Source organism: Pristis pectinata, chromosome 7 (assembly GCF_009764475.1).
Source record: "Pristis pectinata isolate sPriPec2 chromosome 7, sPriPec2.1.pri, whole genome shotgun sequence".
Taxonomy (NCBI): domain Eukaryota; kingdom Metazoa; phylum Chordata; class Chondrichthyes; order Rhinopristiformes; family Pristidae; genus Pristis; species Pristis pectinata.
The window spans coordinates 39,441,793-39,458,292 of NC_067411.1; the positions used below are offsets into that span (position 1 = coordinate 39,441,793).

Below are 16,500 nucleotides of genomic sequence, written 5' to 3' on the forward strand. Positions count from 1 at the left end.
GAGAAACAGTTAACGTTTCAAGTTGAAGACCCTTTGTCAGCGCTGAGAAAGATAGGAAAAAGCAAGTTAGTATTGAGTTGCAGAGAAGGTGTGGGGAGCAGTGGATAGGACAAAGGGAATGCCTGTGATAGGATGAGCAGGGTCAGATAGATCCATAGGGATAGGTAGACAGTAACTGCACTCCTTTGTCTGTGTTATGCATTGTTTACAGCAGGGCTGGCCGTGGTATATGCCCAACAGGTCAGACTACACTAAAAACTGATCCAGCATGATTTGTAGCAGAAGTGGCCAGTTCTGATGCAAGTGGAGAAATTGAGTTACTTAAAATTGGAGAATCCAATATCAAACTCGAGGCTGCAGCATGTACAGATGGATGATGGGGTGTTGTTCCTCATGCTTGTGTTGTGACAGTGCAGGAGGCCGCAGACAGAAAGGTCGGAGAGGGACGGAGAATTAAAGTGGCAGATAGGATGTTTTATGCTCACCTTAAGCCTCAGTCGATCACCTAATCCAAAAGCTGGCTGCTGTGTTTATGCAGCACACCCTCAGTACTGCACAAGAGTGTCAGTCTAGATTTTTGTGCTCTGATCTCAGGAACTCAGAGGCAGGCGTACTGCCCATTGAACTGTGGCTGACACCTAACTGTGGCAATCACTGCCAGTTTTTTTAAATTTTTATTTTATTTACAGCGTGGTAACAGGCCCAACGAGTCCGCGCCGCCCATTTTAAACCCCCAAATTAACCTACCCATACGTCTTTAGAATGTGGGAGGAAACCGGAGCACCCGGAGGAAACCCACGCAGACACGGGAGAACGCACAAACTCCTTACAGACAGTGATGGGAATCGAACCCCGATCGCTGGAGCTGTAATAGCGTTTACTAAGAGATTTTCTAAACATTTCATGGGGACAGTTGCAGCTGGACAGGGACTGGTGTTTTCATCAGATTGGACTGGGTTTATATAAGGAACAGTGAGGCGTAATTTATAGTGGCGGTTTTCAATGCCAATAATCCCAGCTCACTTGAACCTGGTATCCAGAGTAATTCATCTAATTGATGTACTGTAACCTCCATAATATTGGATTAGTGATTTGTAATCCAATCACTGAATGTTATTAAGTAACTAGGAGCAAGCAAATGCCAGAAATTAATTCATATAAAGATGTAGCACAGTGAAGCTTTTCAACCCATCCTGCTGATGTTGGCTCCTTGAAAGCATCCCTCCTTGCTCTTGCTCTGTAGTCATGCAAATTATTTTTACTTCAAGCATTTATCCAAATCCTTTTGAAGTTTACTACTCCATCCGTTCCTTCTGCCCTTTTATGCACTGAACACCAGATCACATGGACGATCTTAATTGAATAGGCAATCTGTTCCTTGTCACATTGGCGTTTGTGAGAGCTTTCTGTGTACAAATGATTGGATTGGATTTGTTTATTATTGTCACATGTACTGAGATGCAGCAAAAAGCATTTGTTTGCATGCCATCCAGGCAGATTGTGCCATAAATAAGTACATTGAGGTAATAAGAAGAAAAAGCAGAATATAGTGGTGTAGTTACAGAGGAAGTGCAGATAGACAAATAAAATGCAAGGGCGACAGTGAGGTAGGTTGGGTGATCAAGAATTCACCTTTAGCATATGCGAGCTCTGTTCAACGGGATAGAATCTGTCCTTGAGCCTGGTGGTACATGTTCTCAAGCTTTTGTATCTTCTGCCTGATTGGAGGAGGGAGAAGAGAGTATGACCAGGGTGGGAGGAATCCTTGATTATGTTGGCTGCTTTCCTGAGGTGGTGGGAAGTGTAGACTCAGTGGAAGGGAGGCTGGTTTGCATGATGGACTAGGCTGCGATCACAACTCTCTGCAACTTCTTGTGGTCTTGGACAGAGCAGTTGCCATACCAAGCTGTGATGCATCCCGATAGGATGCCTTCTGTGGTGCATTTGTAAAAATTGGTGAGAGTAATTGGGGACATGCTGAATTTCCTTAGCCTTCTGAGGAAGTAGATACATTGGTGTGCTTTCTTGACCATAGTGTCAATGTGGCTGGACCAAGACAAACTGTTTAGCTGCTACGTTTCAGCAGTGAGCCCACTTCAGAAAGGCGCATGCTGAAGTTGTGTGCAGAATTCCTTAATTTCTTTAATTCCTTAATTACTTTAAATTCCTGGCGTTAACATATTGAATGGCCTGTCCTAGGCCCAGCACATAGATGCAATCACAAGGAAGGCACACTAGCATCTTTGCTTTCTTAGAAGGTTAAGAAGGTTTGGCATGTCACTGACACTCTTAAACTTCTACAGATGTACTGTCAAAAGTATCATGACTGGTCATACCGTGGCCTGGTACGGCAGTTTGAGTGGTAGTGGACTCTGCCCAATATATCACAGGCACATCCCTCCCCACCATTGAGAGTATCCAATAAGGTGCTGCCTCAAGAAGGCAGCATCTATCATCAAAGACCCCTGCCATCTGGGCCATGCTATCTTCTTGCAGCTACCATCGGGCAGAAGGTACAGAAGCCAGAAATCCCACACCACCAGGTTCAAGAACAGCTACTTCCCTTCAACCAACCTGCACAACTCTAACCCTATCTCAGAACAACACTATGACCACTTTGCACTATGCTGGACTATTTTGTGTTCTATTTCTGTTATTTCTTGTATAATTTGTTTTTCTTGTGAATGTTGTCTCTAATGCTATGTGCCTGTGATGCTGCTGCAAGTAAGTATTTCATTGCACCTGTGCATACACGTACTAGTGCATATGACACTGTAAGCAAGTGCCAGCTTGTCTGGAAGTAGTGACAGGTCCTGTGCTTACTGTGGAAAGTTGGGACTCCCAAGTGATTTTAACTGGTGCTCCCAGAATTCTGCCTGGTGCATTGAATTAGAACAAAACCACGTTCTGCTGACACACTCGTTCTCCCACTTTCTTTTAGCCCTTCCCCATCATGTGTACACTCTCCTGACAGCTGGGGTTTTCATTGTCTCAGATCTGTCGAGTCTGCACTCCTCCTCTGCCCTAGTAATCCCCACTGGGCTGAAAGCCCTGTATAAAAGGGGTGGCCAAGCGACTACCGATCACCACCTGCAACCTCCTGGAGCAGACATGTCGGAGACGGCGAGTCGGACCACCCCGGTGTCTGAGAGGAAGAGCCCCCCGCTCAAGAAACTGGAGGCGGGGATGGGCTCCTACAAGCTGTTCGTCTACGAGCGGGAGAACTTTCAAGGCCGGTGCCGGGAGTTTGGCGGCGAGTGCATGAACCTGTGCGACGCCGGGTTTGAGCGGGTGGGGTCAATGCGCGTCGAGTGCGGGCCCTGGGTGGCCTACGAGCTGTCCAACTTCTGCGGGGAGATGTTCGTCCTGGAGAAGGGGGAGTACCCGCGCTGGGATTCCTGGTCCAACAGCCGCCAGAACTACTTCATCATGTCCTTCAGACCCGTCTCCATGGACTCGGAGCAGCACAAGATCTGCCTGTACGAGATGGCCGAGTTCAAGGGGCGCAAGATGGAGATCGTGGACAACGACCTGCCCAGCCTCTTCACCTACGGCTTCACGGACCGCGTGGGCAGTGCCTCCGTCAGCTGCGGCACCTGGGTGGGCTACCAGTACCCGGGCTACCGCGGCTACCAGTACTTGCTGGAGAGGAACGACTTCAGGCACTGGAACCAGTGGGGTGGCCGGCAGCCACAGATTCAGTCCATCCGCCGCATCCGCGATGGACAGTGGCACAGGACCGGCTGCTTCAACTAGAAGCCTGCAACGGGAGCGACCTCACCGGAGAGTTAAAGCGTGAGAGGCTGTTCAGTGGCAGGGGTTGCTCCATTGTTGAAACCGCCTTTGTAATCAAAAAATAAATTCACTTTAAACGCACTAAAGAAGGTTCCTCTATTTTGCTAGACAAGCCTTTGTGACTTTCATGTGTTACTGTTCCAATGCACTTTGGGCCAACCAACTTCTCTCTGTTCTCTGGAAACTCGAAGTAGTCTAAAATCCCACGCCCCTGCCCTGTCCACATTCTTGCTCTGTACTGTCCAGCCCTATTCATCCTTGGTTCACTGACCTGCACCAGCTGTGCCCCTGTGTGTCTCTGCGTATCCCGCACCCGTCGCGCTGCCCACCTTCTTGCTCTGTACAGCCCAGCCCTATTTACCGTTTGCTCACTGACCTGCACCAGCTCCTGGTAAACCAAGGCCTCAATTTAAAATATCTTACTCTTGTTTTCAACCTCTTGCCTAATCCCAACCCTCTCTATCTCAGTCACCTCTTCTGGTCCTGCAACTCTCTGAAATCTCTGTGTTTCTCCTTATCAAGCCCAAGTTTAATCTATCTGCCAAGGCCCTGTCTTCTGGAATCCCTTCCCTAAACCTCTTTCTTTCCTCTGACATTCTCCTCCTTCACAATGCTCATTAAATGCCTCCCTCCTTGACCAAAGTTTTGATCACCGATCCCATCTCCTATGTAGCTTGGTGTCAGCTTCTGTTTGGTAATGCCCTTGTGAAAGTGCCTTGGGGCATTTTCCTACATAGAAGGTGCTACAGAGAGCTGTTCTTGACTTGTTTTCTTTCAGTCACAGTTCTGGATGTTTGTGCTTTTGCATTATTTAAATATTGGTAATATTGTGGTAGGGCAGTGGGCAGACATACCACTTTATGAAAAGCACACTAGGCCCACTATTCCCACTAGTTCAGAGCTTTGCACAAGATGACAACTCAATTTAAAGCTCATTTAGAACTGAGTACTCCTGTGTATGGAGTAATAGTTCACAAAAGACTGGATGAGAAAGACGTGCTTCACTCAGCAGAGAAGGTGTGCATTTGAGACAACAGAACTATCAGAGGGGAGTTGAGGAGAACTTTGTCTTGTCACTCAGAGGTTCTGGGGGATCTGGAACTAGGGGTTGTGCAGGTGGAACCCCTCAGTGCATCAAGTGCTAGGAATTGGGATTAGCTTCTGTAGTTATTTTGCTGGCATGAATTTGATGGGCCAAATGGCATTCTATGACTATGTTCTATGATGAAGCTTGTCATTTCCATGGTGGCTTTGACAACCTCAGGATGACCCAAAGTGCTTTAGAACCAATGAAATATCTTTAATATTTGATTGCTGTTGTAACTTAGAAAATGCAGCACCTATCTGTACACAGGAAGATCCCATAATGCTGATGAGATAATGGCTAGATCAGCTCTTCTATTAATGTTTTGAGGGCTGAGAGTATGAAAAGACACCAAATAATTATCCTGTTCTTCAAATTAGGGATCTTTTACATCAACCTGAGGGCAGACTGTGTCTCACTTTAACATGGTATCCAAAAAACAGCAGCTCCAATATTGTAGCACTCCCTCAGGACTGCACTGGAAGAGTCAACCTAGAGTTTGGGACTCAAATTTGTGTAGGGAGATGAACCCACTGCCTTCTGACTCGCTGGTAAAAGTGTGACCCACTGAGCCACAGATTGTGATATGAAGCACCACAGCCACACTTGTAAGACATTGGTTCACAGTTTGAGTTTGCCCATCAGAATTAAGCTTGCAAACAAAAATGAGCCATCTTTACACTCTGAGAGTAGGACAGACTGGAGCAGGTGACCTGTGTCTTTCTATTCCGAAGACATTGATATGGATGATTTAAAAGTACAGACCTGGCAAACATCAACCACATTTGAGAATGATTTATCGAAAAGACAGTAACTCATGCCCTTTCCCTAAAACCCATCAGTTTATCACAACTTTTCTGATAATTATGAGCCAAGACATCTTGGAGAATCATTCATACTCGTGTCTGGAAATCATTTATAGACGTCCATGAGAGCAGATAGGGCCTTGATTTAACATTTCATCCAAAGTGTACCACCTCCAGCAGTGTGACCCTCCCACAGTACTGCATTGGACTGTCGGTCAGAATCTTTGAGCTCAAGTTTTGGATGTGTGACTTGAGCTGAGATTCTTGTAATACAGTGACAAGAATGCTACCCATCAGGGGAAACTCCCTTGTTCTTCAAAATATAGGACCCTTTGAATCCTTTACATCACCTCTGAAGGCTTAACATCAAGAAATGTTAATGCAATAAGGTAATAACTGATCAGAGTTGGGTATGTCAAATATTTAGCTATGAACCTAAATTCTTACTGTCTGATGCTCTCATTATTTGTTGCTGCTTGGTGTTCAACTAAGCTAGAACCCTTATCTAATGTATTTTTCTGTTTCTTCTTGTAGGTCAAGATTGTCGAGGGTAGTAGTTGCTTCTGCTGTGAAGATAGCCAGGCAACAAAATGCAGCAATAAAAAGGAAATATTGATATTGTACCCAGTTCTCTCTGTGACCTGTGACACGGTTCGTCTTGTGCTTAAGGTATAGTTTGCTCATAATCCACTTATGAAACAGCGGCAAGTGGTTGGAAAATCCTTCACCGAGCTCCAGCTCGACCAATTAACAAGCCCAAACCTTCAAGAGCAATTGGATCCAGAAAAGGAAAAGCAAAACACCTGATGCAGACACTTCAGCCAGGATGGCATTGGGATGGGATTGACTCTTCCCTTGTGGCAAAGATAGAACAGTACATCCGTAGAGGAACTGTGATCCCAGAAATCTCTCTCAGATGAGTAAAGGACTTGAGTAGCTAGACGAAGAGAGAAACTACGTCATCTGCTGACTGAGTGAAGGGACATAACAAAATTAGAGCCAGGACATTCAGAAATGAAGTAGGCAAGCATTTCTTAACCCAAAGTGGAGTGGAAATCTGGCACACCTTCCTCTAAATAGCTTTTGAGGTTGAGGCTGGCAAGGTTGTTAGCCCCATGAAGGATAGAGTTTTTTTTCATCAGGCAAAGGTATTAAGTTATGGGACCAAGGCAGGCAGAGGGGATTTAAGCTTGGTTCAGCTCTGATCTAACTGAATGGCAGGAAAGGCTCGAGGGGCCAAATAGCCTTGTGCTTCTGTGCTTCTAAATGGGATGTAGGTTGTTGTCTTAACACAAAGGCTTTTCTCTACACATTGGGAAGCAACCAGCTCATGAAGCCAAATGTAGCCCTTTCATTCCATGGCTACTTAAAGCAGAGGATTCCTTGTTCTCCAAAAAGAAAATTAGGGTCCAATATTCGATGTCCCTCTACCTGGGCACAGAGCACTAAAACTCTCCTGTCCGAATTCCCATTCACCCATTGCCCTGTGCTTTTCAAATTGTATTGGTCCCTTGTTGAGTAAGGCTTGGATTTTAAAGCTCATTTTCTTGTTTTCAAATTCCCTCCAATACCCTTCCTTATCTCTATGAACTCCTCCAGCCTGACACCTCTCTCAAGTCTGTGCATTCATCCAAATCTGGCTTTTCACTCATCTCAGAATTTAATTATTCCACTGTTGGTGATTGTGCCCTCTGAACTTTTGAGCTTTAGAATTCCCTCCCTGGACCTCTCCATTTCTCCACATCTCTTTTCTGATTTAAGATGTTTATTGAAACCTTACAATTTTGATCAAACTTGTCGTCACTCTGCCTAATTTCTTCCTAAGTAGTTTGATGTCGATCTTTGGGTTTGTACTTGTGAGGTATCTTTTTTCCCATCTGTTTAAATGCAAACCTGCTATTCATTTTAACAACTCTCATATAGGACAGTCCAGTGGTGCAGCTGGTAGAGGCGCTGTCTCACGGTGCAAGAGACCAAGGTTCAATCCTGACCTTGCGCTGTCTGTGTGGAGTTTGCACATTCAACCTGTGACTGCCCGGGACTCTTCAGCACACTCCGCTTTCCTTCCACATCCCAATGACGTGCAGGTTGGCAGGTTAATGATCACTGTAAATTGTCCCCTAGTGTGTAGGTGAGTGATAGAATCCGGGTGGGAGGGGGGAGTTGATGAGAATGTGGGGAGAATAAAACATGGGATTAGCGTAAATGAATGGTTGATGGTTAGCATGGACTCGAAGGGACCGTTTCTGTGCTGTAAATATGACTGCATGATTCATGGTAGTTAGGTCCTGGTGAAGTGTATAAAATGCTGAATCCTAGACAGAGTAAATAGGAGGGACCTATGTCCCATAGTAGGGAAGTCAATAACAAGGAGACAAAAAATTTAAGGTAACTGGTGAATGGATTAGAGGGAGTTGAGGAAGAAGTTATTGTCCAAAGAAGTTATTGTCCAAAGAATCGACAGGTCTGGAACTCCCTGCCTGAAAGGATAGTGGAGGCAGAAACTGTCAGCACTGGATGAGTCATGACCTGCAGTGCTATGGATTGAGAGTTGGAATGTACTAGGAAGCTGCCTGGATTAGAGGGTATGAACTATAAGGAGAGGTTGGACAAACTCGAGTTGTTTTCTCTGGAGCACTGGAAGCTGAGGGGAGACCGGATAGAAGTTTATAAAATTATGAGAGGCATAGATAGAGTAGACGTAATCTTTTTTTCCCAGAGCAGAAATGTCAACTACCAGAGGACACGCATTTAATGTGAGAGGGAGACAGTTTAAAGGAGATCTGTGGGGCAAGTTTTTAACACAGAGAGTGGTGGGTGCTAGGAATGGGCTGCCAGGGGTAGTGATGGAAGCAGATATGATAGTTGCATTTAAGAGGCTGTTAGATAGACACGCGGATATGCAGGGAATAGAGGGGTATGGATCAAGTGCAGGCAGAAGAGATTTAGTTTAATTTGGCATCATGTTCGGCACAGACATTGTGGGTCAAAGGGCCTGTTCCTGTGCTGTTCTAAATAGGCCAAATAGGTTATTTATTTGCCCATCGTGAACATAGTAGGTTCAATGACCACTTCTTGTGTTGTGGGGTACCATGAGTTTTATGATTACACGTTCCTATCAGCCACTCTCTGGGAAAAGATGTTTCTCCTGAACTCAAGGACATACCTCCTTCTCAAGGCCACACAGGAAGCGGCAACTGGATATTTAGGCCAGGAAGGACTAAATGGGGTGTTAAAAACTGGGAGGCCTGGGTGAAGTGGATAGGAAGGACTCAGCAGATCATTTAATAACTTAAGGCGCTGGAAGATTTGGAGGGGAGTTGAGGAGAAACATTTTCACCCAAAGGTTGCTAGGGGTCTGGAGATAACTGCCTGAAAATTTGATGGAGGCAGGAACCTTGCCCACTTTTACAAAGTACTTGGATTTGCTTTCATCTACTGAGCTGTGGACAAGAGGCTGAGCAGATTCTTCTTGGCTGATGTTGATATGGTGGACCAAGTGGTCATCCTCAGTGCCATGATTTTGCATGACTCTTTGATGTAGTGTTAGCTCTTGGTTGCTGTGCTGGTACAGGATGGCAAACATAGCCTCACTGGTTTAAAAATGTTAGAAACGCTCGGTAGGTCAGGCAGCATCCATGGAGAGAAAAACAGAATTAACGTTTCAGAGTGATGAGCTTGCACCAAATCATAATCTGAAATGTTACCTGTTTCTCTCTCCATAGATGACCTGCTGGTTGTTCTCAGTAATTTTATTTTGGCTTTCCAGCATCTGTGGTGTTCTGATCAGGCTCCCATTAATTTGTTCCCTTTTCTTTTCCAGGACCTCCTCTTTGCCATTTGTGTGCTCAATGCATTGACCACCACCGTGTGTGTTGTGGCTGCGGCCTTGCAGTATCTCCAGATATTCGCAGGCAGGCGACCTCAGGCGGTGAGCTTAACAAAACCACTACGTCCATTTTCAGCAAAGGCCACTCCTCCAAATCTTTTGACATGTTTGTCAAGTTGTGCCAAGTCAGTGGCACTCTTGCTTCTGAGTCAGAGGCCATGGGCTTGAGTTCTTTTGTAGAGACCTGAGCAGCAAATCTACACTGACACTCCCAGTGCAGTACCGAGGGAGCACCTTACTTCAGGAGGAGCCGTCTTCCGGATGTTATGCCCTGGGTGCTTTTGGGTGGATGGAAGAGATTACGGGTGGATTATGCTTTTTTTAAATTCTGTACTGGGTTGTGAACATAGTGGGTGAAGATGGCATTTATTGCCCATCCCTAATTGCCTTTGAGAAGGTGGTGGTGAACTACCTTCTTGAACTGTGGTGAAAATTCTCACTGAAAGGTTGGGATTTAGATCCAGCGATCATAAAGGAACAGTGACATGTTTCCAATTAAGGATGGTGAGTGTCTTACAGGGGAACCTGAAGATGGTGGTGTTGCCTTGTATGTAATGGAGATCTGTGTCCCAAACTCTCTGAGTTGTACCCGTAGAATGTATGCACATCTCATGGTTCTTTTTGCTCAATGTGTTTTGTCAGATTGAAGCCCAAATTCCCCAAGAAGAGTCTGAAGGTACGCGGCAGATTCCTGATCCGGATGAATTTGTTCCACCCATCCCACCTCCTCCGTACTTTTCCACTTTCTGCTCCTACAGTCCCAGGATTAATCCACGGTAAGGAGGGTTGTCCCTTTCAATCTTTTTTAAACACTGTTCACAACGTTAGGGATGCAACATGTACCGAACCAAACAGTGCAATGTTGGAATCAGTGGAGTCCTAGAGATTTCTACAGGTCATTAAGATGTCGTCGTCACAACTAGCAAAAGATATAATCGGGTCAAGCAGCCTCTGTGGGAGGAAACGAATTGTGGACGTTTCAAGTCGAAACCCTGCATCAGGACTGATGCAGCAGATTGTTTGTTGCTCCAGGCGAACATGTTATCCTTTGGAATTAGAAAGCTCCAAGATGAAGGAGGAGGAGGTCTTGTTATACCTGCAGAAATTCCTAGACTATATCCAGAGTACTGTGTACCACTCCAGATGACACACCCTAACAAGGATATAAGGGCTTGTAGATTAAATAGAATATGACTAGGGGTCCAAGAGCTGGATGTTGAGGAATGGTTACCAAAACTAGGCCTGTAGTCCCTGGATTGTAAGTGGTCGATTTATTCATAATTTATATGAATGACTTGGATTGAAAGATAGGGTGCAAGACCATCCAAGTTTGGTGATGATAAAAAGCCAGGTGAGGAAGAGTTGAACTGCACAGAACACAGAGTTTGTAAAGGTTGAGTGAAAAGGCAAGAATAGAGAACAATACAATGAGGAATTAGAGACTCTTTGCTCCAGATATCTGTGCCCCAGTGAGGGTACATCTGGAATATCGTGCATGGGTCTGCTCCTCTACCTAAGGAAAGATATACTTGCAATAGAGGGAGTGCAGTGACAATTTATCAGACTGATTCCTGGGTTGGTGGATTTGTTGTATGTAGAGAGATTAAGCAGACAATTTGTCTATTTTCTAGCATTTGGAAGCATAAGAGGTGATTTCAATGAAATGTACAAAATTCTTATGGGGCTTTGCAGGGTAGATGTGGAGCTGATGCCCAGAACCTGGGTCACAGTCTCAATAAAAAAGACTGAGAAGTGAAGAAATTTCTTCACCTGGGTTGTGGTGAATCTTCGTAATTTTCTACCCGAGAAAACTGTGGAGGCTCAGTCAGAGTATATTCAAGACAGAGATTGATAGATTTTTACATATTAAGGAATGAAGGGATGTAGGTTAGTTCAGGAAAGTGGAGTTGAAGGATGAGGCCAAATGTGATCTTATTCAATACCAGTGCAAGCACGGATCTTATTTCAGATTTGTTTAATTAACTGAATTTAAATTCCCTTGCTGCTATGGTGCGAGTTGAACTTGTATCTCTAGATCACTAGACTGCGGTAAGGTAACGATAATGTCATTCATTCACCATCACTCACTTGGTCTTAATAAAAGATTGAGATCTAGTGGCCAAATCTGTTGCCTTGCCTGCAGCTAGCTAAGCAATGGTTGAAGACTGTCTGTTCTACTCTTGTTCCAGGATTCTTAGCAATGATGTAATTCCTCTGACACATATCTACGCCTCCAGGATGAAAGGGATTGAAGTCTTTTGTCCGGTCGAACCCCCTCCCCCTTATGAAGCTGTTGTGAGGGACCAAACTGATGAGCAGGTACGTTGGATAAACAAAGTGTCTTAGAAAATAAGCAGGTCAAGGATGCAGATTTGAGAGTACAGATCATTGAATGTTGCAGTGCAGGTTGAAAAGGCCAGAACAAAAACCAGCCAAGCATCCGACTTGCTGAGTATTTCCAGCACATTGTTTTTATTATTGGCGTCAGGATAGGATTGAAAACAGAGATTCTTGTGTTGAACTTCACTAAACCAAGTAGTGTATATTTCTGGCTGCCATGAAAAGGACCACAGGATTTTTGAATCGTTATACAAAGCAGGAGACCATTCCACCCATCATATCCATGCTGTCTCTTTACAGTGGTCCAGTCAATCTGTCCCTCCTTTCTTTGTTAGCACTACATTCCCAGCACCTATCCAATTCCCTTTTGAAGTCTCTAATTGACTCTGTTTACATACTGTAACACAGAAGGAAGCCACTCAGCCCACTAGGTGCACGCTGGCTCACAGCAGAGTGATCCCATCAGTCCTGTTCCCCCCTACCTATTTCCATGTAACCCTGCAACTTGTGCTCTTTCACATGTCCATCAACACCCCTGTAATTTTTTTTACCTATACTAGGGGTAATTTACAGTCTCCAATTAATCTACCTGCACATCTTTGGGATGTGGGAGGGAACCCAGGAGAAACTCGTGCAGTGACGGAGAAAATGTGCAAACTCTTCATGGACAGCACCAGTGCTCAGGATCGAATCTGCTTCAATGGAGCGGTGAGGCACCTCCTCTTTATAGGCAAAGAGTTCCACATGGAAACCACTGTGCATAGAAAGGTTTTTCCTCATTTCCCTGCCCCCGCCCCTCGCCCCAAACCTTTAGCCATCTCTCCAAATCTCTGTTGTGTTATCCTTGATACATCTGCTAATGGGAACACCTTTTGTCTTACCCTGTCTAAGCCAGTCATGATAGAGGGTACAGATACAGAAATGGATTATAGTAGAGCTACAAGCAAGTCAGATGATAAATTGGATCTTTTTTCTCTCAAAAAGAAAAGTCCATTGAGTGAACTAACAAGGTCAAAGTTACGCAAGAATGAAGTCAATTGAGATTATTTCCAGTTGTATGAAATGCCAGGATAGGTGCTACCAGCAAAAGAGGGAAATCAGATAGTAATTTCGGAAGAAACCCCTTTCCCCAGGATATCTGAGAATGTGAAACTCACTCCTATGTTGGGGGGGCAGAGGGGTGGTGGGTTGGTCAAGGTGAACTCCCGGGATATGTTTCTGGGGAGGCTGCATAAACACCCAAGGGAGAAAGGATAAGGAGATAGATGGAGCTATCAGACCCACTGCCTCACAGCTCCAGCGACCTGGGTTCAATCCTGACCTCTGGTGCTGTCTGTAAAGAGTTTGCATGTTCTCCCTAGGACTATTGTAGGTTTTCTCCAAGTGCTCTGGTTTCCTCCCACATCCCAAAGACATGCAGGTTGATTGGTTAATTGGGCACTGTAAATTGCACCTGAAAGTGGTCACGCAAGTAGATAGGGTGGTAAAGAAGGCATATGGCATGTTTGCCGTCATTGCTTGGGGCATTGAGTATGAAAATAAGGAAGTCACATTACAGCTATATAAAACTTTAGTTGGGTCACATTCAGAGTATTGTATGCAATTCTGGTCGCCTCATTACAGGAAGGATGTGGAGGCTTTGGAAAGGGTACAGAAGGGGTTTACCCGGACGCTGCCTGGATTAGAGAGTATGAGCTGTAAGGAGAGGTTGGACAAACTTGGGTTGTTTTCTATGGAGCATCGGAGGCTGAGGGAAGACCTGATAGAAGTTTATAAAATTATGAGAGGCATAGATAGGGTAGTCAGAATATTTTTTCCCAGGGTAGAAGTGTCAAGTACTAGAGGAGATTCATTGAGGGTGAGAAGGAGAAAGTTTAAAGGAGATGCGGTGGGTGCCTGGAACAGGCTGCTGGGATAGTGGTGGAAACAGATACAATAGTGGCGTTTAAGGGGCTGTGAGACGCATGAATATGCAGGGAATGGAGGGATATGGATCTTGCGCGGACAGAAGAGATTTAGTTTAATTTGGCATCGTGTTCTGCACAGCCATCCTGGGTTGAAGGGCCTGTTTGTGTGCTGTACTGTTCTGTGTTCTATGTGTAGGTGAGTGGTTGAATCTGGTGGGGAAATTGATGGGAATGTGGGGGAAAACAAGATGTGTTAGGGTAGGATTAGTGTAAAAATGGGTGCCTGAAGGTCGGCACAGACTCAGTGGGCTGAAGGGCCACTTTCCCTGCTGCAACTTTTTATTGACTCTATTTCTGCTATCCAGTGCTGGGTAGAACATGCCCAATGTAGCCAATCAAAAAAAAAATAAGAAAGGCATGCAATGCTGTAGCATTTTTTTTTGTTGGGATATGCTGAAGTGCTTTGCATTCGATGAAGTACTTTATGAAATGTTGTAATCAAGGAAACATGACTGATAATTTGCATACTTTCTGCTCCCATAATCAGCAAGTTTTACAAATATTGACTGAAAGATGCACTTTGGTCCAGGACACTGGGAAGAAATCCATCTGTTCTTCCTCAAAATAGTTTCTTGGGAACTTTACATCCACCTGAGGGGGCTGACAGGGCCTCGGTTTAAGGTCCCATCTAAAAGGTGTCCCCTCCAACAGTGGGGCACTCCCTTTGTACTGCACTGGAGTGTCAGCCTGGATGGTGTGCTCAAGACTTTGCACAAGGGCCCAGTTTTTACGACTAGCTGGATCAATGGCATACCTACCCCAATGCCTTTGTTAAACTTATCTGGTCACAGGATGTGGGTGTTGTTGGCAACACTGGCCTTTATTGTCCATCCCTAATTGCCCCTGAGAGGTAGTTAGAAGTCACCCACATTGGAGTCATATATAGGCCAGACTGTGCAAGGACAGCAGGTTTCCTCCCCTGAAATGGGCATCAATAAACTAGATGGGTTTGTTACAGCAATCCGGTGGCTTCCCGATCACTGAGATTTGCTTTTTTTTCTTAAATATTCCTGATTGATTTAATTACATGAATTTAAATTCCCCAGCTGCCGTGATGGGATTCAAACTTGTGTCATTGCATCAGTGGTCCAGGACTGCAGCAAATTCCTACAATGAATAGAATTGGTAATTGGTTTATTATTATCACATGTACTGAGTTACAGTGAAAAGCTTTTGTTTGCATGCCATCCAGACAGATCATTCCATACTTAAGTACATCGAGGTAGTAAAAAGGAAAACAGAATGCAGAATATAGTGTTACAGTTACAGAGAATGTGCGGTGCAGGCAGACAAAGTGTAAGGGCCATGACGAGGTAGATTGGGAGATCAAGAGTTTCATCTTTTAGCGTATGAGGTCTGTTCAAGAGCCGCATAACAGTGAGATAGAAGCTTTCCTTGAGCCTGGTGGTACGTGTTCTCAAGCTTTTTGTATCTTCTGCCCAACAGGAAAGGGGAGAAGAGAGAATGACTGGGGTGGGAGGGGTCCTTGATTATGTTGGCTGTTTTCCCGAGGCAGCAGGAAGTGTAGACAGTCCATGGAGGGGAGGATGGTTTGCCTGATGGACTGGGCTGTGTTCGCAACTGTCTGCAACTTCTTGTAGACTTTGGCAGAGCTGTTGCCATACCAAGCTGTGATGCATCCAGATAGGAAGACTACCTTTCACATTGCACTGCTGTGTTCTGGGATGGTGAAAGACATCCCAGAAATGCATTCTTTTTCCTCCTTTCAATCTGTTTCTGACTAGATATTTATCCAGTTTATTTCTGAGTAATTCATGTTTTTATTAGGAAATATGAGAAGAAGGTTTCAACATAATTTTAGGGAGCTCTCAATAAATTTGAGCGTGGCAGCAAGTTCTGACCTTTGAACCCGGCTTGCCAAAGTAAGAAAGTCTAACTTCAGAAGCTAATGCTTGCCTTCATTAATCAGGGCAATGAGTTCAAAAGCTGGAACATCATGTTACAACTGTACAAGTTGTTCGTGAGACCACACTTGGGGTATTGTTCAGGTGGCCCAGCTATAGGAAGGATGTCATTAAGCTAGAAAGGGTGCATAAAAGACTCACGAGGATGTTACCGGGACTGGAGATCTTGAGTTATAAGGAGAGCCTGGATAGACTGGGACGTTTTGCCTGAAGTGTAGGAGGCTGAGGGGTGACCTTATAGAGGTATATAAGATCATGAGGAGCATAGAGAAGGTGAATGGTCACAGTCTTTTCCCCAGGGTAGGGGAGTCTAAAAGTAGAGGGCGTAGGTTTAAGGCGACAGGGGGAAAATTTAAAGGGAACCTGAGGAGCAACTTTTTTATACAGAGGCTGGTGGATATATGGAATGAGCTGCCAAAGGAAGTGGTAGAGGCAAGTACAATTACGATGTTTAAAAGGCATTTAGACAGGTACATGGATAGGAAAGGTTTCAAGGGATATGGGTCAAATGCAGGCAAATGGGGTAGCTCAGGTAGGCAATTTGGTCAGCATGGACGAGTTGGGCTGAAGGGCCTGTTTTTGCACTGTGTAACTCAATGACTCTATAACTTTCCTGCACCATTGCTTGAGTTTATTTTGGAATCGGGATGATATTTGTAGCTGTCACATGGCCGTGACACTGACACCCAGGGCT

General features: G+C 44.9%; 2 protein-coding genes across 4 annotated transcripts in view; both read left to right on the top strand.

Moving 5' to 3' along the window:
- Positions 1–16,500, top strand: part of fam189a2 (family with sequence similarity 189 member A2) — a 69,793-nt gene that overhangs the window by 36,461 nt on the left and 16,832 nt on the right. For all 3 annotated transcript variants that reach the window (XM_052019486.1, XM_052019488.1, XM_052019487.1), the window contains 4 exons: positions 6,220–6,354; positions 9,509–9,616; positions 10,217–10,350; positions 11,764–11,893. In XM_052019486.1, coding sequence (XP_051875446.1) covers positions 6,220–6,354; positions 9,509–9,616; positions 10,217–10,350; positions 11,764–11,893 — 507 coding nt within the window. The remainder of the gene's footprint in view (positions 1–6,219; positions 6,355–9,508; positions 9,617–10,216; positions 10,351–11,763; positions 11,894–16,500) is intronic.
- On the top strand, positions 3,084–3,866 carry LOC127572344 (beta-crystallin B1-like). Its single transcript, XM_052019489.1, has one exon. It carries the CDS (start codon positions 3,112–3,114, stop codon positions 3,754–3,756), a length of 645 nt encoding a protein of 214 aa, XP_051875449.1. The 5' UTR covers positions 3,084–3,111; the 3' UTR covers positions 3,757–3,866.